The sequence below is a fragment of the Engraulis encrasicolus genome, chromosome 24 (genome assembly GCF_034702125.1).
Source record: "Engraulis encrasicolus isolate BLACKSEA-1 chromosome 24, IST_EnEncr_1.0, whole genome shotgun sequence".
In the NCBI taxonomy this organism is placed as follows: Eukaryota; Metazoa; Chordata; class Actinopteri; order Clupeiformes; family Engraulidae; genus Engraulis; species Engraulis encrasicolus.
The window spans coordinates 15,662,206-15,682,147 of NC_085880.1; the positions used below are offsets into that span (position 1 = coordinate 15,662,206).

Consider the following 19,942-nt stretch of genomic DNA (forward strand, 5'->3'; position numbering starts at 1 on the left):
CTTCAGAATATGAAAGCAAAACATTTGGCATCATACTACAGTTCCCTTTGTCCTTTGCGCGCATCCTTGAACATGCGCAGAAGCAGGATGCACTGTCTGGTAGGAGGACGCTGTTGGTGAACGGTTTTCAGACGGTGTTCTCCCTGTCTTTCCTCCACCACCAACATCTCATCGGGGGACCCGAAGAAACCCTCCGGTACCATGAGCTGACCCTCCAGGTGGCCTGCTGTTAGCACGGAATAGGAGCCAGGTAGGCGCCGGAGATATCAGACTCTCCCCATGCTTAGAGGCGTAGGCTACATCTCCACTGCTCGGGATGCTGCTTGTGGTGTGTGTGGTTTGGGCTTCGGCCCCCTAGCACGCAGCTATATGTCAAAGACAGTAGATTAGAGATTGCCGTAAAGAACAGTAGGCCTAGTCTGTTTAGACTCCGTTCAGTTGGAGGCTGTTATAATGGGTGTATATTTAGTTGACGGTGTAAAAGAAAGCGAGACGGTGATGATGAGGGCTCTGTGATCTGGTGCTATCCTGATATTAGAAGCTACACATACAAAGCGGACGCCAGATGCAGTAATCCTCTCGTTCTTTTGCTCTGTGTCTCGCGATTAAACCTTTGTGTCAGGGGGCCGGGGGGAGGGGGACTGACACCCGCTGTCACTGTCACCACAAATCACACGAGACCCTCGGAGGGGGGTTGAGAGGGTGCGCATGCAACTTGTCCCGTGGCAGCTCGAGAGGAGGAGAGGGAGGGAGGGGGTCTAGAGGGAGGTGGACCGGTGACAGACACGCGCTTTTGTAGCCCATGTGTACACACCTGTTTGTGTCCACCTGTTCCGTCTCCATCCCTGCCGACCACACCTGGGGTGCATTTCTCAAAAGAGAAGTTGTTAGCCTGTTAGCAACTTCGGTAGTTGCCAATGGGAAAATGCATTGAAAACAACAAAGCAGCTAATGTAGTAAGCAAATTTGGTTTCGAGAAATGCACCCCTGGTGTGCGTGTGTGCGGGTGTGTGTGCTACGTCTCCACCCCTAATGACCCCACCTGTCTGAGTTGGAAAGTAAGAATGCAGACGGACCGGAAGACACACTGCAACACACACATGGTCATACACACACACACACACACTGAACAAAATCATTTAACAGCACTCTTGCATATCCCATTCAACAGAACACACACACACACACACAAACACACACACACACACCAGACATAGGCTACTTGTCTCAGTTCTGTCAACACTCTCTCACACGTTCACTGTAGGCTAGACCCACAGCACACACACACACAAACACACACAAACACACGCGTACACTCACTCAATTAGTAGGCAAGAAGAACGAAACTGAGATTCTGGTGTGTTTGTGTTTTTGTTTGTGCAGGAAGTTGGGCTGGGTAAAACATATTACCACACTATTTTTTTATTGTTAGCAACATGTGAAAGACAGCCTAAGAGGAAGTGGCATGAAGAATTTTCTTGAGCGACTGGGAAGATGAGGTGTGTGTGTGTGTGTGCGTGTGCATTTGAGTGTGTGTGCACGCGTGTACGTGCGTAGGCCTGTGTGTGGTTAAGGTTGTTGATTCGCAAAATTCAACTGTGTCACTTTCACCTCGCCCAACAAACACACCCACACACACGTTCACCTCACAAGTGCAAATGTGAGTGTGTGTTTGTGTGTGTGTGCGTGCGCGTACTTATTGAGGTTTGGGAGGGGGATTGCAGTGTGTTTATATGAAATCATGTAATCATTACGTACTGTGTTTATCTCCAATGTGTGTGTTTTTGTGTGTGTGTTTTTCCCCAGTATGCGCGTGTGTATTGGAGGAGGGCCGGTGTGGCGGTGCGTGCGTGTGTGTTGCGGGCGGGCGCGCTGGCGCGTGTGTGTGCCCGCGTGTGTGAGGCGGTTGTGGGCGTACGCCCAGCTGCTGGCGCGGTCCCTCTGCTTCAACACACACACCTCCTGCGACACCGTCAACGACACACTCTTTGAACCTGTCTTCTGGCTTGCAGACCGCCTCACACGCCTCTTTGGGCGGGTCAGTATACATGCCTGTGCATGTGTTTGTGTTTGAGCGATTGAACAAGAGAGTGTGTGTGTGTGTGTGTGTGTGTGTGTGTGTGTGTGTGTGTGTGTGTGTGTGTGTGTGTGTGTGTGTGTGGATGGGTGTGGGTGGGTGTATATGTAGGAATTAGTGGTGTGCATTGGCACTGCCCTCACGATTCGATTCGATTAACGATTCGGGAGGTAGCGATTCGATTCGATTCAATTCTACGATGCATTGCAATGCATTACATTTCTACTGAAAGCAAAGCAAATGTTTCATCAGTCATGATGAGGCAATACAAGTAGTCAGATACTGAGCAACATTTTATTGGCTGTTTTCTGTATCAGTCTTGCGGTTTTCAATGCTTTGAAGTGCTTTTATTTAATTTAACATTCATTTGCTCCTATCCACGGAAGTAATTGAAACTTAAAACATTTGCCGCATCGATTCTGGAACTTGCCGCATTGAATTGAATTGTCCATGCCCCGCATTGCATTGTATTGCATTGCCGAATCGATTATTGTTGACACCACTAGTACTGTAGGTGAGTATGTTTATGTGGTCATGTAGCGTTGATTAGCTGATTGTATACCTGGTGTGTGTGTGTGTGTGTGTGTGTGTGTGTGTGTGTGTGTGTGTGTGTGTGTGTGTGTGTGTGTGTGCGCGCGCATACTTGTGCAGTTTTGTATGTACTAGCTTTATAGCAGAGATTCTAGGAGTATTATTATTGCCATCTCAGTGGTTTTCAAAGTATGGGCCGGGGACCTCCCAGAGGTCCGTTAGGGAGTGCTAGGGAGGCTGTGGCAGGTTGAAAGTATAGCAAAAAAATAAATAAACAAATTGATTAATGTACACCCAAAACCCAAAAGTAGGCTAAATTATATTCTCAATAGTTAATAACTGCATTATAATTTGAAATATTGCATCTGTGAACCTTTGTAATTAAACCTACCATTGTAATTATATCCCAATGGGGTACATACTCACAGACCTAGGGGTGCACAGAAAAAAAATAGTGTGGCACGACCCATGTAAGGGGGGCCTTGGCTGCAATGTGCCAGTATATGGGGGCCTTGTCATGGTGACGTTTGGGAACCCCTGGCCTATCTTGTCAGTGTGTGTGTGTGTTAGTTAGAGTTTATGTGTATGGTATTAGTGAGTTGACTAGTGCTATAGTGCTGATTGTCTTTTTTGTGTGTGTGTGTGTGTGTGTGTGTGTGTGTGTGTGTGTGTGTGTGTGTGTGTGTGTGTGTGTGTGTGTGTGTGCATGCAGGTGTTTGTGTGCATGGTGATAGTGTTGACTAGTTCCATAGTGTTGATAGCCTACCTGGTGCTGTTGCCTCTGGTGCTGCGCACCTACGCCCCCGTGTGGATCGTGTGGCACCTGTGCTTCGGCCACTGGCTCATCGTCATGATCACGTTCCACTACTACAAGGCTACTTGCACTCCCCCTGGGCACCCACCGCAGGTACACACATACGCACGCACGCACGCGCACACACACACACACACACACACACACACACACACACACACACACACACACACACACACATAGTGTTGGACACCTGCCTCAGGTACACACACGCATGCACACACACTGTTTATACACTTAGACACCTGTCTCAGTTACACACACACACACACACACACACACACACACACACACACACACACACACACACACACAGACAGACAGACAGACACAAACCTGGACATCGACTCCAGGCACACACACACACACACACACACACACACACACACACACGTGTTAGTTTAGTTTATTGCTTATTTGACAGGGACCATGTACAAGACAGAATCTAGTACCAGAGTTAGCTAGAAGCTAGTTAAGTGGGCTTGCAGAGCAACGCCCGATTCCAGTAATCTCTAAGTCCTGTTTATTATTTATTTCTTTGTTCTCTTGTGCAGGGCAGTAAAAATAGAAAATGGATCTCCTCCTAGGCCTTTCGAGATGGAGACACCGTTCAAACACTAAAACGACCGGCTCGGCTCGGAGATCATTTCTAGTGATATAGCGTGTCCGTGTCTCTTGTCGTTTTCCCGTTTTTGGCGATTTTGTGCAAGTTTGTGTCCCCATTGAAAACAATGGTAGAACCTTCATGAACCAAGGTTCCACCACTCTAGAGATTAGAGTGTAGGAGGCTTTTTCGGTCATAAAATACTTTCACCTAGAAGTTTAGTTGACGCGTTGTTGGCGAGCTCTATGGGATGTCTACAAATTGTCAAAGTTTCATCTCCCAACTCCCATTACTTTTTAAATGGCAGGTGTGTAAAAACGACAGGGCTGGGTCTATGGCGTTTCCCATTGTGGCTTGAAGTGCCTTTTTCAAGAGGTCAACGCATGTCCCACAAGAGGTCCATTTGTGACTGAACCGTTTAACCTATAAACTTCATTCAAAGACTGTTGGAGAGGTCAAATGTATGACTCCTATCTGTGAGCAGGACTCGTGCCAATTCCTTTTAGTTTTTTAGCAACATCAATCTAAAGACAAAAAACTGTTTCTGATTCTGCCCTCTGCCCTACAGCACCATATTAACTGCCATTCAGTCAATCAGAACAGGTGCAACCAATATAGGGTTCCATCTCAACTGTGACTTTCTCTCAACATTCTATTCTTAACGACCAGCTGCTCTGTAGTTCTAGAAGTGTATTGTTCAGCTCTTCAATGCAATCTAATATTATCTTGCTTTATTATATGGTGTGACGTCATCGGTCGAATGCTCCATTCATTTCAACGGGGCTCCCCAACGTTCGGACGTCTGTTATTTTTCGATAACGGACGGGTTGGTCTATAACAGACCGCTGTCAATGGCAACAAGACTTTTCACTGCTGCGACTTTTCAACAAGACTCAATCAGCTGCTGTGATAGACAGCACCCGTTGTCCTGGCTACCGCTGTCAATGGCAACAAGACGTTCACTGCTAAAGCCACTGGCTTGTAGGCTATACAAGTCAGTGGCTAAAGCGAATGTTTCATATCACTCCGCAGGGGGTCCGGTCTTTTGTCACTCTAATCAGCTGCTGTGATAGACAACACCTGTTGTCCTGGCTAGCCTACCTAGCTGTTGCCTAGCGGTGTTCCACAACGGCACTGTTTTGTTTTGCGCAGCAACAATCTTAACATTAAATAGGTCTAAAGAAATGTCCCCGCATGTGTGAATCATTTAAGTATATCCATATAATAAGCGGGTTAACTTTCGGCGAGTCGGTCGCTTTGTGGAATAGCAGCACTTCAGAGAGAACAAGACCCCTCCGCTCCGCGTCGGGGTCTAAAGATTCTCTCTGTCGTGCTGCTATTCCACGGTAGCGACCTTCTCGCCGAACGTTAACCCTTACGTAATGATATTTATAGGCAGCTGCTTGGCCCAATAGTAATACTCCTGCATCAGCAATTTGGAGGTTGGGAGTTCGAATCCCACTCGGAGTCATGTTGATTTTCAAAATTATATCATATGCAGTGTTCCTTAGCCAACTTAAAATACCATGTATGTCATTTAGTATCAATGGCAAAGGTCCTGGATTACAGATATGGAGGTTGTGAGTTCGAATCCCACTCGGACCCATGTTGATTTTCAAAATTATATCATATGCAGTGTTCCCTAGCCAACTTAAAATACCATGTATGTCATTTAGTATATCCCCAAAACGCAGAGCTACAACACTTTCAAGATGGCTGAATTCAAGATGGCTGAATTGTTTGGCCCATAACTTCTGACTGGGTGGATGGATTTTTTGCAACATTTCTTTTAGCTTTGTTTTCTCAATAGTACTTTGTTTCATCTCTGCCCCAAAAGGCAAGCCCGCTTCCAGCATTTTCTGTGAGAATGCAATCTAGTTTACATCTGTGGTCCCTATCTGTGGTCCCTATCTGTGGCCCCCATCGACTAACTCGCATACATTCACATGTTTGTTTACATATAGAGGTGTATGATGTCAGTTTATTTAATATGTGTGTGTGTGTGTATGGGGTTTTTTTTTTCAGAGGAAGAGTGAACTTCCATTTGTGTCGTACTGTAAAAAGTGTGTCACCCCCAAACCAGCCAGGACACACCACTGTGGAATCTGCAACACGTATGTCACACACACACACACACACACGCGCGCACGCACACACACACACACACACACACACACACACACGCGCACACACACACCCACACACACACACACACACACACACACACACACACACACACACACACACACACACACACACACACACACACACACACACACACATTTCCCCTGAAAATGTATTTTCAATTTTGTTTTGTAAATGAAATGTGTTCTTTAACAAGAAATTATTATAGCTATGTACATTTTAATTTAATCACATTTCGTGTTGTTACACTCTAAGTAAAGCTGCAAATAAAGAAAAGTGGTTTTATGACACACTAAAGACAAAATAAAGAGAATAACCGAAAACACATTATTGTGGTACAGCGGCATTCTCTGACTGATTTGTTGTGTGTGTGTGCGTGCGTGCGTGCGTGCGTGCATGCCTGCGTGTGTGTGTGCGTTTGTGTGTCCATACAGGTGCATTCTGAAGATGGATCATCACTGCCGTATCCTCACACAAGTCTGGTCAAATAAGTGTGTGTGTGTGTGTGTGTGTGTGTGTGTGTGTGTGTGTGTGTGTGTGTGTGTGTGTGTGTGTGAGAGAATAGTCTCCGTAACCTTGCTTGTTTACAGTGTGGTTAAATAAGTGTGTGTGTGTGTGTGTGTGTGTGTGTGTGTGTGTGTGTGTGTGTCTGTCTGTATTATTCTCCTTAACTGTGTAACTGCGCAGCCTGGTTAAATAACTGTGTTGGCCACTTCAACCATCGCTACTTCTTCTCCTTCTGTGTCGTCCTGACGTTGGGCTGCGTGTACTGCTCCATTAGCGGACGAAAACTCTTCATAGACGCATACAACGCTATGGAGGTACACACACACATACACACACACACACACATACAGTGGTGTTGTATTGCCGAAATCTTCATATAATCATTCATAGATACAACCCCATACATCGCCACACACACACAGACATGTAGACATACGTGCACAGATTAGTGTCACACACACACTCTGTCTGACATTGTGTCATTTGCTGGATGGCGGGTGCTTTTCCTCCTTCTCACTCTGTTTATGCTGTGTGTGTGTGTGTGTGCGCGTGTTTGTGTGCGTGTGTGTTTGTGTGTGTGTGTTTCTTCTCTTCAGCACTTGAAAGCTTTGGAGGCGGAGCCAGCTGGTGTTCCGGTGAAGGGGGTGGGGCTACTGATCGGCATTGTACCTCCTGAGGTACACACACACACACACACACACTCTCATACAGCACACACACACACACACACACACACTTTCCACGCTGAAACTCACACACCAATCCCTCTCTCTCCAGAGTTCGTTCCAGACTCCTGCCCCCACATTCACTCTGAAGGATAAACTTGTAAACAAGAGCATCATCTACATGTGGGTCCTGACCAGGTAAAACACATGAACACACACACACACACACACACACACACACACACACACACACACACACACACACACACACACACACACACACACACACGCACACACATACACATGCAAACACACACGCACACTCATCTACATGTGGGTGTTGACCAGGATAAACACTAACACACAGACACAGACACACACCGATCTGCATGTGCGTTGCTCTAGGAGGTCTGACATTGTGTGTGTGTGTGTGTGTGTGTGTGTGTGTGTGTGTGTGTGTGTGTGTGTGTGTGTGTGTGTGTGTGTGTGTGTGTGTGTGTGTGTGTGTGTGTGTGTGTGTGTGTGTGTGTGTGTGTGTGTGTGTGCAGCACTGTGGCGGTAGCTCTGGGAGGGCTGACGTTGTGGCACGCCATGTTGATCTCACGAGGAGAAACCAGCATCGAGAGACACATCAACAAGAAGGAGAGGACTCGCCTGGCCAAACGCAACCGGGTACACACACACACACACACACACACACACACACACACACACACACACACACACACACACACACACACACACACACACACACACACACACACACACACCAACAAGAAGGAGAGGACACGCCTGGCCAAACGCAACCGGGTACACACACTCACACACACACACACACACACACACACACACACACACACACACACACACACACACACACACACACACACACACACACACACACACACACACACACACACACACTCCAAGAGACACACAAACAAGAAGGAGGTTACGTAATTTCTAAATGCAACATGGTACACACTCACACACACACATGCACATGTACACACTCGCACACAGGGATTTATTCATATTTGTATACATTGTGATCTTGTGCGCTCACTAGTGATCATGATTGTGGTTGTGATGATTGTGACAAATAATAATAATAATAATTGTATTTGTATAGCACTGTATCGTACAAGGCATGTAACTCAAAGTGCTTAACAAATGGGAAAAAACATCATTGTTAGCGATAGATTTAAAAGGAGAGGTATAGAGGAGAGGCAGAAATAGCAGGAAGGGAGAGGAAGAAGAGATAGATAGAGATTGTAGAGTCATAAGGTCAACTTAGGTTAGGACCAGGATTCTTAGATGCGTAAGGTCCATAGTGGCTGGGCCTAGCATAAGTCATAGATAGTATTAAATATATGGACTCCGCCATATTACATGTTTGTTGAATTCAAAAAGGAAAAAGGCAAAACAGTCCGAATATGTCCACAACAAAATCCAAGGATTTATTGTCTACAAAAAGTATATTTACAGCAGTAGTAACCGATGCTATCTAGAACACTGGATACTACACAAAAAGCATAAGATACACAAGCATTCAGAGCTCTGGAGATTTCCTGACCTAAATACCCCTGACCGATAACAAACGTTAATGCAGTTTAGGAGAAGTTAGGTAAAAAGAAAACTGCCCTTCATTTCCCTGTTTGTGTATTTATACTTTGGATATGTGGGTGTTTTGTCAGTGGATGGGTGCGGTCGTGGGTGTGTGCCTATGTGCCAATAGGATGCTATGAGGGTGTGTTTTGTCAGTAGATGGGTGTGTTCGTGGGCGTGTGTCTATGTGCAGATGAGCCTATTCTGGGATGTTGTGTGGTTCCGGGGCGGCCATTTTGACTCGTTGCTCTTGATTGGCCATCTTCATCCTGTGGTCTTCCTCTGTGCCTTCTTCATCCTGTGGTCTTCCTCTATGTCCCCCTTTAACCTGTGAACGACTGGGCATAATCCCCCATCCCCAAACATCAACCATTTCTATAGGGATTAGGACCCCGGGTGGGGCTGGGCCATCCTGGAAACATCAGGATTACCTGTGGTGCCATCTTGCCCAGGCCCGTCTTGGAGAACATTAACATGATTGCCTTTGAACGAGAACGTAATGGTTCTTGAGGCGTTGGCTCCTGCGTAACCATCTGTAGACTACCTTTATTCAGTTATTTAGCTGCAAAATGTTCTGGGCCTATTTGTTCGCCATATCCTGTTAATCAAATCATGTTCAGTCATCCTTGCAATTTTTCATCATCACAACACATATTAGTAAACATTCAATCTTTATTATCAAACAATCTTATTAGCAATCTTTATTATCAAACATTCTAATTAAATCAACTAACAAACCTAGAGTATCTCTAGTTATCTAAAAGCTAGTTTCTACTACTGTACAATATCTAACAATAGTCACACAGAGATTGGGCGCTCAGATGCGGCCCCTGGTGGCATCAGGGGTGAGGAAAAACTCCCTTTCGCTTGAATCATAGTTTGTAGGGGGAGAAAAAAGTGATGATGCGATGATTGTGATGATTGTGATCATCTGAGTGTGCTCCTCAGGCCTACAGAAACCCCTTCCACTACGGGTGGCTAAACAACTGGAAACACTTCCTTGGCGTCGAGAAGAGAAGGTCAGGACACACAAACACACATGCGCATGCACGCACACACACACACACACACACACACACACACACACACACACACACACACACACACACACACACACACACACACACACACACACACACACGTGCTCAAACACCGACATGTACACATGCTCAACACACCCATTAGGACTGGAGTTATTGATGCAACACACACACACACATTCACTTTAGTTAGTCTTATGTTCCTCCCCGGTGATTGGCTAACTCTTGTGTCTTTCTCTGCAGCCATTGGATAACGCGCGTCCTACTGCCCTCTGGCCACCCCCCTTTCGGTGACGGCTTCACCTGGGACGTCTATCCACACAGGAAACACCTGGTACCTGTCTGACCCATACCACATACACACACACACACACACTGTGACGGTACGAGTGTGTGAGTGTTTTGATCCATCACTAAGGGCTGATCAGTCTGGAAGCATATCATCACAATGGTCACACTGCAACATCTCTCTGATCGTCACTATTGGAACTGTGGAGCATCTCTCTCGTCATCACTATGGTGACACTGAAGAGCATCTCTCTTGTCACTGTGGTGACATGGTTGAGCATCTGTTTCCTCGCCACTATGGGAACTGTATAGCGTCTCTCTCATCGCCATGGTGAGTGACATTGTGGACATTGTCTCTCTCATCACTATGGTGACATCGTGGAGCATCTCTGTCATCGCTATGGGGACACTGAAGAACAGCTCTCTCATCACTGTGGTCACTGTAGAGCGTCCGTCTCATCGTCACTATGGGAACTGTAGAGCACCTCTCTCGTCACTATGGTAACTGTAGAGCATCTCTCTCTTCACTATGGGAACTGTAGAGCATCTCTCTCGTCACAATGGTAACTGTAGAGCATCTCTCTCTTCACTATGGGAACTGTAGAGCATCTTTCTCATCACCATGGTAAATGTAGAGCATCCCTCTCATCGTCACTATGGGATCTGTAGAGCATCTCTGCCATCGCTATGGGAACACTGAAGAGCATCTCTCTCATCACTGTGGGAACTATAGAGCATGTCTCATCGCCATGGTAACCGTAGAGCATCTCTTGTCACTATGTTGATACACTGTGAGGCTGGTCAAGTGACCTGCGGATGCTGCAGTTTACTGGCGCCCCCTAACGGACAGTGATGGGCACTACAGCACACTTCAGGTTGCAACAGTACACCAGGGACACATACACACGAATTTGGCCTGGTTTACTACTTATCCAGCTTCTTAGTAGGGGTGGACGATATGGCAAATATGTCATATCACGTTTTTTTTTACATAAAACCTTCATTCTTATTTTTTATTAAGATCTTCCATCAAAAAATAAAGAAAACAACAGAAGAACAAAAGCAGGCATTTTATATACTTGCAAGTTGTAATTAGCAATTAATTGAATGTGAACACGCTGATGACACTCAAAGTGCACAATTGCAACACAATTAAGTAAAGAATCAAAGTCAAGACAACAACACTAAGTAAGTAGACATCACTCTGATCATGATAGTAAACCTCCTCACTAGCCTACAGGTATAAGATGATCTATACAATTTCTTCACTTTGGCAGATTCAAAACGATCTTGTACTTGTCATATCGCCCACCTCTACTTCTTGGTATACCCCCTGGCCTCCAGGGTACCTATGGTTTGAGGGGTATTCCAAGAACCTGGTTCAGTAGTAAACCATGTTAAGTTAATCTTGCTGTAGTGGTAAATCACCTAAAAGCAGAGCCTGCTGTCCTCGTTTTCTTAACTAAATGACACATGGAGGCTAACTGTTAGCAGATTTACCGTACTTTGTATGTTAATTTAAACAGGTTCATTGCTTATGCACCATGTTTTTGGAATACTCCCCTGGTACCAAACTATTAGCATATTTACTGTATTTTGTATGTTTATTTAAACAGGTTCATTGCTAAATCATGTTTTTGGAATACTCCCCCCGATACCAAACGTGTGCTTTGACCTCTACGCCAAAGAGCCAGGCCCATTGGTATGACTGTCTGAGCTCACACCCACAACCCCTAGTGATGGGCTCTCTCTCCATCAAAGACTGACACTGACTCAGTGGTTTACTATGGGGTGTGCTGTTAAGTGTGTGTGTGTGCGTGCGTGCGTGCGTGCGTGCGTGTGTATTTTATGTGATTAATTAAACATATCTTTTTTGTATATCTGTGCCTTTCTTGAAGAGACGTCACCCAGTGTATCATTGTGTGTGTGAAAACACAAGGCACACCTGTGAAAACACACACACACACACACACACACACACACACACACACACACACACACACACACACACACACACACACACACACACACACACACACACACACACACAGCAGATTAATCTGTATGATAATAGTTGAGGGTTTCCTATTAAAGTTTGGAGGAGCCGGTACTGAAATGAAGGTATTGGAACCAGAACAGAGACATTCTGATCAATACCCATCCCTAAAGAGGTATTTGATTTTTTGCCTACTCATTTACATTATATTAGGTTAAATATTGTGACGCAGCGCTAAATAAAATTTAAGATGAAATCTGGGCTAAACAGAGAAGAATGAAAGGACGAAAGAAAAAGTGCATCATCTCTCCTAATGCTGGCCTTCCAGAGATTGGCTGCCCACTGGGCCGTTGTTGATGGACAAGGCGGTCGCCTATGGCAGTGGTTCTTAACCAGGGGTGCAGCAGAGATTGAAGCGGGTCCTTGTTTGTGCTCAGATTGTAGGTAAGGGGTGCTTTTAGAAAAAAGGTTAAGAACCACTGGCCTAGGACGCAAATAACACCCAAAAGTTCCACACAATTATACGGCAAGGGGAATAAATCAAACTTTACACTGGTAATGTTTATTCATGGGCCACAGTACATGTTCTAGATCAGATGCGCTCGATCAGATGTACAATGCTATGTTACACAGATATTTCCAAATTCACAAAAAGGAAAGTGGGTGCTCGTCTGGGGCACCAAATTGACTAGAACCGTCCCTGGCTGCCTGTCATTATCAACATTGATACACAAATGATATTGGTGGTATCATTTATTCATTCACATGTTTAATTTCTACATGCACACACAAATGGGCACAGAATGCTATAGGCCTACAGTATAGCTCTGATCTGTATACAACATGGGACTTGTGATAAATGCACTGAGTGGGGGTGGGGGGTCTTTGTAGAATTGAAAATGCCACTAGAGGGCAGGGAGAAACCACCAACACACACACACACACACACACACACACACACACACACACACACACACACACACACACACACACACACACACCAGGAGGAGTAATACCGGTAATTGTCCATTACATACTGATGCCCACCTGTAGGCTACCATCTGGGTGTGGAAATAGTTTAGGGTAGATTTTTCTCTCATACGTCCCCGCTATTTTATATGACAGGTCTCTGAGTAGCTATTTTTAGTTTATTATCATTTGAATAACCCCACTCCAAAATATAAATAGTAGGCCTCCTTTAGGCATCTGGTGATATGATGGTTCAAATCATGTTTAAAAACACTTGGCAGTTTTCATTTAAGCATATGCCGTCATTCTGGCGTCAGTCTCTTGTTTGTTACCAGTATGACGGGCACTTTGCTCTCCTTATCTCTCTAGTTCACGTATTTATCAGTCTTCCTCACTTCACTCTCAGAAGAAGATAGTGCCGCTTCAAGCCAGGGTGAGTGAACGCGCGCGCACACACACACACACACACACACACGTCTAAAGTAAAGGGGTTCCATACATGTGAGGGGGCAGAGAGAAAGCTAGAAGTCCACCACTAGAGCCTCTAAAGCAGCTCTGTCAACCGGCTTGGCGTGCACGAGAGTTGTTATCTGGCGTCGGACATGGCACGTGCGCCCTGGCTGACCGGAGAGATTCTCTCTGACCCTGCGTCTCGCGGCGCATGCGTATCACCGGGTATCAACTGAAGGATTTAACATTTAAGAGCAGCTTGCTGCCGAGACGCGCGTGCCACCGTAAAAGCCCGTGAGGGGTGAGAGTAGAACTCCCATCAACGGTTGGGTTGGTCTTCTCTGCAAGCGCCAATGCTCCGGTGGCTTTTCAGATGAAGTGATGAGGTGTCGGGGATTGCACAGGTAGGTACTTGTAGTGTTTTTTCCTATTTCCAGCTCATAGTCTTCGCCTCGGCTGTGCACAATGTTGTTCACTATAGATATAGGCATGGGTGTGTGAACTGTCACTGTCACCGGGTGCTCGTGCCACCGGTGTTTTGTCCAGGCGCGTGCAGGCATGAGATTAGCCAATCAGATTAGTGATGTCTCTCCAACCGAGCCGACCCTCGAGCCAATACTCTCTTCTCTTCTCTTCTCTTCTCTTCTCTTCTCTTCTCTTCTCTTCTCTTCTCTTCTCTTCTCTTCTCTTCTCTTCTCTTCTCTTCTCTTCTCTTCTCACTTCAATTTACAACTGGCAGGATGACGGCGCGTGTTTGGAGAGGAGTGGAATCTGAGCGATGTAGCAATGATGCAAGATGATGCTTATGATGTGCTGAGCTAGAGGGCGTGAGTGTGTGTGTGAAATAAAAAATGTGCAGTTGGTGATGTAGGCCTAGTTGGTTTGGTGTAGGACAGAGGAGGCCAAAGTATAAGAATAAGTAAAAAAAAAAAAAAAATCTTTCCAACACAAGTAACTTTGCTGTGTAACAGGTCTACTGATACTGTAGAGCGATGTGCCTGATTCTGCGCTGGTTGGATCAAATTTGGGTACAATAACGGGTGTAATCATCACTATGTATCATGTGATAGTGTTGTACTTACTCCATAAAATTACTTCTAGTTTTACTTTGACCACCTCTGATATGGTATTGGGTGTGATAGGGCCACATGTGACATCTGTGTGTGTGTGTGTGTGTGTGTGTGTGTGTGTGTGTGTGTGTGTGTGTGTGTGTGTGCGTGCGTGCGCTCGTTCATTCATTCATTCACCTTTATTTAAGGCAAGGCAAGGCCACAAAAATGAATACACAAATCAGAAAGATACCCACATAATACCGGTGTGTGTATGTTAGTGCCCGTTTATAAGATGTTTATAATGTGTGTGTGTGTGTCTGTGTCTGTGTCTGTGTGCAGGTGCTACTGTGTGTGATGGGAGCCTGCGTAGGAACACACAGAAGCAGCAGGAGCCGCAGCACCCATCCACGCAAGAAGAGAGGAGGTGAGCAGGGTACAACGTGTGTGTGTAGTGTGTGTGTGTGTGTGTGTGTGTATTTGGGCTTAACATGCTTATAGTGTGTGTGTGTTAGTACCTAACATGTTTATAATGTGTGTGTGTGTGTGTGTGTGTGTGTGTGTGTGTGTGTGTGTGTGTGTGTGTGTGTGTGTGTGTGTGTGTGTGTGTGGAGAGAGTGCTAAATGTGTTTGGGGAGGGGGAGGCTGTGGCTGTGGCTGTAGCGCGTGTGTGTGTGTGTGTGTGTGTGTATGCCTGAACACCATCACATCCTCACGCACACACGCCCAAGGCCCCTATGCCCCTATGCTACAGGTTGTGATAGCATACAGAGATAGCATACACAGATACACAGATAGCATACACAGCATGAGATTACATAAACAGTGTCATAATTCCGAGCTATGCATTAGCTGCTAAATATACAGAGGATATATTTTTTTAATTGCTGCATCTGCAATTCAGAAAACCTGTTTTCAGTCCTTAGACCAGGGGTATTCAATTAAATGTCAACGAGGGCCAGTTTTTCACATTTCTCCCAGTTATGGGGCCAAAATGTACGTACAGTATGTATTATGTTTGCCCCCTGTCAATGAGAAAAATACGAGACACTTCATTGAGGTGGGGGGTCTGGGGGTCCTCCCCCGGAAGGTTTGCATTTCTTAGATGTAATTTCCTGCATTTTAGCGCCCCGTGTCCCGTTTAAACTCGATACGAAACCTGTACTTTTATCTCTAAATTCCGGAAAAACAATTCTGTATTTCAAGGGGCTTGTGGGGGGCCAGAGCCTTTTTGTTCAAGGACCACGTCTGGCCCCAGGGCCGCCATTTGAATAGCCCTGCCTTAGACCGATCAGGCGGCCCCCGGGCTGGTGGGGGGGCCCTAGGCTGCAGCCATGTCTAGCTTATGCGTTAATCAGGCCATGACACTATCACACCAGCGTTTTGGCCTCAGCGCCCTTCTTCACCGTCAGGGACAGATTACTGCACGGGAGCCCATGAAGTCATAATTCATCCCTGTTCAGCATGTAAGGGGGTGAGAGATGGGGCAACAAGGCTGTGTGGGGGGCTTGATATGACAGTGTGTTGTATTGTGTGTGTGTCTGGGGGATCTATGAGAGTAAGAGAGGTGTGTGTGTGTGGGTGGTGGCAATCGGGTGGTGGGGGGGGTATGCATATGGGAATGTATCTATGCACGAGTGTGCAATGCATATAGTGTACATATCAATATACCAGCAGCTGGCTGCCCGTGGGACCTTGAGAGGCTTTAGGGTTTGGCAGATCACACACACACACACACACACACACACACACACACACACACACACACACACACGGCAGAGATTAGCTGAGTGACGCCACAAATCTAAATGCTGTGTGTGTGTGTGTGTGTGTGTGTGTGTGTGTGTGTGTGTGTGTGTGTGTGTGTGTGTGTGTGTGAGAGAGAGAGAGATAGATAGATAGATAGAGATAGAGAGAGATGTGTGTGTGAGAGAGAGAGACAGAGACGTGTGTGTGTGTGTGTGTGTGTGTGTGTGTGTGTGTGTGTGTGTGTGTGTGTGTGTGTGTGTGTGTGTGTGTGTGTGTGTGAGAGTGAGAGAGAGAGAGAGAGAGAGAGAGAGAGAGAGAGAGAGAGATTTTGTTTGCTATGTTGTACAGATTGTCTAGACCTGGAGAACTATTACCTTTCAAGTCCCTATGTTCCCGTAATTGACTAAGTATACTTATTGTATTGTTGGCTAGAATGTATGTAAAGCCCTATCTATGGCTTCTTTCTTTTCTTTTTTAAAAACTTTGTGTGATTCCTCTAATGGTTCGTATGGTTGCTTTGGCAATATGGATGTCTTATTCGTCATGAAAGCATTGTTGAATTGAATGAATTTGAATTGAGAAAGAGAGACGTGTCCTGAGAATAGTGAGTTGTTGTTGTCATAATGACTGGCAGTGGACGACTAGCCACGTTGGCATGAGCTCACCCAATTACAATCACAGCTGAACACCTCTCCACCAATTACATCACAGCTGAAAACGTTTCCACCAATTACATCACAGCTGAACACGTGTCCATCAATCGCATATAGGATCACACCTGTGCCCAGGACTCTAAATCAAAGAACGTAGAATGGATGAGAACTATCACTTGGTGGAAAATGCGTTGGCCATGGGGTCGTAGCCTACAGGACACGATGCGCATGGGCAGTGGGTGCGACGCCATGATGGATAAAAATTGTGACACTGGAAACTCTGTCTCTGTCACTGGAAAATCGGTCGAAAGAGGATGTCCGGTTGTCAATGTTCAGTTTGTGGCCAAATTAACTACAGCTGTCGTTCATCGTTAATTGTGGGGGATAATTAATCACAGCTGTCAAAAATTGACAGTGTCCTATGACCTGTACCACACCCCTGGCAGTAGTGTCATTGCACTTTAGCATGCTGCCAGCAGAAGAAGAATGTTGCTGGATCTCAAATGGCGCGATTGTGCACTTCGGGCACTATGTTTCAGTGCGTAACTAATATGCCATACGTACTGAAACATGAACACTGAAGTGCACAAGTGCACCATTTGAGATCCAGCAAGTGACTCTGCTGGCGGCCATGCCGTACTACGCTCTTATGACGTATTTGAGCCGTCTTCACTGTAGTATCTTTGGTGGCATCTAGCCACGTTGGCATGAGCTCGCCCAATTACATCACAGCTGAAAATGTTTCCACCAATTACATCACAGCTGAACACGTGTCCACCGATCGCATAGGATCACACCTGTACCCAGGACTCTAAATTCACCCAGTCAAGACACAGCGTTATACATTTGCTGTTACCAGAATGGTTATTACCAAGTCGTAGTGCATTACTAAAAGCCCTGTGTTATGTCATAGTGTTGTAATACAGCAGTATGGTACTTAAAGGGAGATTTTTAGTTGTTTATTTCCGGAATTCATGCTGCCCATTCACTAATGTTACCTTTTTCATGAATAGTTATCGCCACCATCAAATTCTAGGTATTCATTATGACTAGAAAAATTGCACTTTTCATACATGAAAAGGGGGATCTTCTCCATGGTCCGCCATTTTAAATTTCCAAAAATAGCCATTTTTAGCAGCAAAAATGACTGTACTTGGACCATACTAGAAAATATTTGTTTATTACTTAGTAAACTTTCAAGTAAAGATCAAATTTGGCAATAGGCAGCCCAGTTTCAATGAGCAGCATAGTTGCAGTACCTTTTTTCACCATTTCCTGCACAGTGTCCCTTTAACTTTTAAATGACTATTACCGCGTGCCACTGGGGGTACGTACGGCTACCTTCTTTCCCCATCACCAGCCAAAATGGCTAGTAGATGTTCATCTCACTAGCCAAACACACACTCAGTATTAAACTTGCATAAAAGTTGCTCGTAAGTTTTCTTTTTTATTTGAAAAACTGAATTCTCACATTTGGCCGGTTGATGTAGAGCTCTGCCTGAACCAATAAACCAATCACAACATACCATGATGTGTTTATTCCAGTGTACCTAATTATTAAGTACACTGTAATTAAAGCCTTGTTAACCTTAACACACGCTGCTCCACATGTGGAAATGCTGTAGGCACTGAAAAAACTACCAGTACTACACCACTATGACAGTGCACAGGGCCTTTAGAAATACATTACGACTCGTTCATTGCCATTCTGGTAACAGCTAATTTATAACAGGGGCCGTGTCCTACTGGGTTAAGATAAAGTGTTACCAAGGGCGGTCAAGCAGAGACGCGGGCAGGGCGGGGCATGGAGAGGCCAGGCGAGGCGTGTTTATGTCTGCCAGTCGGATCAGGCCAGGACCATCTTCCTGAGTCACAGCCCGGGAGGGGTGGAGCTAGAGTGTGCATCTCGGTGTGTGTGTGTGTTTGTTTGTGTGTGTGTGGGTGTGTCGTTATGTGTCATCTTGGTGTGTGTGTGTTTCAGTGGTCCAGTGACAGCTGGAGATGAGTGCTACAGAAGGCAGGGTGGGCTTTGCTAATGGGCAGGAGAGCTCAGTGGGTGTGTGAGAATGTGTGTGTGTATGTATTGAGGTGAACTAGTTGTGCAAGATGCTTCTGTTTTTTCGTGTGTGTGAGCTAGCAGGAGGTTGTGTGGTGCGTTTGAGTTTTGTGCGACGGAGAGAGTGACCACTGGGAGGGTTGGAGTTTTTGGTGGGTGTGTTGTCATTGTGGATGTTGTAGGCAGTCGCGCGTTGTCAAGGCGGCGTGTGTTTTGGATACAGTTGCTATTGGATACGGTCGCTATGGGGGTCACTAGTTCCAGAAACTACTCCCCCTCTGTTGTCACCGTGGGCAACTGCAACATGCCCACCAGGCTCAAACGTGAGTAGCTCATCAGCGTGTGTGTGAGTGTGTGTGTGTGAGTGTGTGTGTGTGTGTGTGTGTGTGTGTGTGTGTGGTTGCTATACATATTCCAAGGATGAGGGGCAAAGTATGTAATTACGATTGTGTTTCTGCATGTGAATGTGTGTATTTACAAATGTGTATGTGCATGTTTGTGTGCTTGTGTATGTGTGCATGTGTGCTGTATGGGACATATACAGTATGTATGTTGGTATGTTGTTTGTGTCACCAATATGTGTGTCTCCCATCGCTGTTCATGATAGGAGTGTGTTATGAGAGGGTGTCTGTGTAGATCCTGTTATGTGGTGATAAGTCAGGAGGGTTAATCCACAGCTCTAAAAATAATGTGTGTGCGTTAGAGAGAGCGAGAGAGAGAGAGAGAGAGAGAGAGAGAGAG

At 45.7% G+C, this 19,942-nt stretch overlaps 2 protein-coding genes across 4 annotated transcripts in view; both read left to right on the forward strand.

The window, feature by feature from the left end:
• Positions 1-111: 111 nt before the first annotated feature.
• zdhhc16a (zinc finger DHHC-type palmitoyltransferase 16a) lies at positions 112-11,845 on the forward strand. Of its 2 annotated transcripts, XM_063191739.1 has the most exons (11): positions 112-250; positions 1,807-2,038; positions 3,321-3,515; positions 6,052-6,140; positions 6,606-6,634; positions 6,859-6,992; positions 7,275-7,355; positions 7,456-7,541; positions 7,892-8,015; positions 9,900-9,970; positions 10,235-11,845. In XM_063191739.1, exons 2-11 carry the CDS (start codon positions 1,808-1,810, stop codon positions 10,335-10,337), a joined length of 1,143 nt encoding a protein of 380 aa, XP_063047809.1. In that variant the 5' UTR covers positions 112-250; position 1,807; the 3' UTR covers positions 10,338-11,845. The 2 variants fall into 2 exon arrangements, with proteins under 2 accessions (XP_063047809.1, XP_063047810.1); XM_063191740.1 differs by lacking the exon at positions 7,275-7,355.
• A 2,179-nt stretch (positions 11,846-14,024) lies between these two features.
• Positions 14,025-19,942, forward strand: part of ubtd1a (ubiquitin domain containing 1a) — a 10,617-nt gene continuing 4,699 nt past the window's right edge. The window contains exons 1-2 of one of the 2 annotated variants that reach the window (XM_063191034.1): positions 14,025-14,098; positions 15,086-15,170. In XM_063191034.1, the coding sequence (XP_063047104.1) occupies positions 15,101-15,170 (70 nt within the window). In that variant the 5' untranslated portion in view covers positions 14,025-14,098; positions 15,086-15,100. Of the gene's footprint in view, positions 14,099-15,085; positions 15,171-19,203; positions 19,525-19,942 lie in introns of those variants that run through there. The other variant, XM_063191033.1, reaches the window with a different exon arrangement.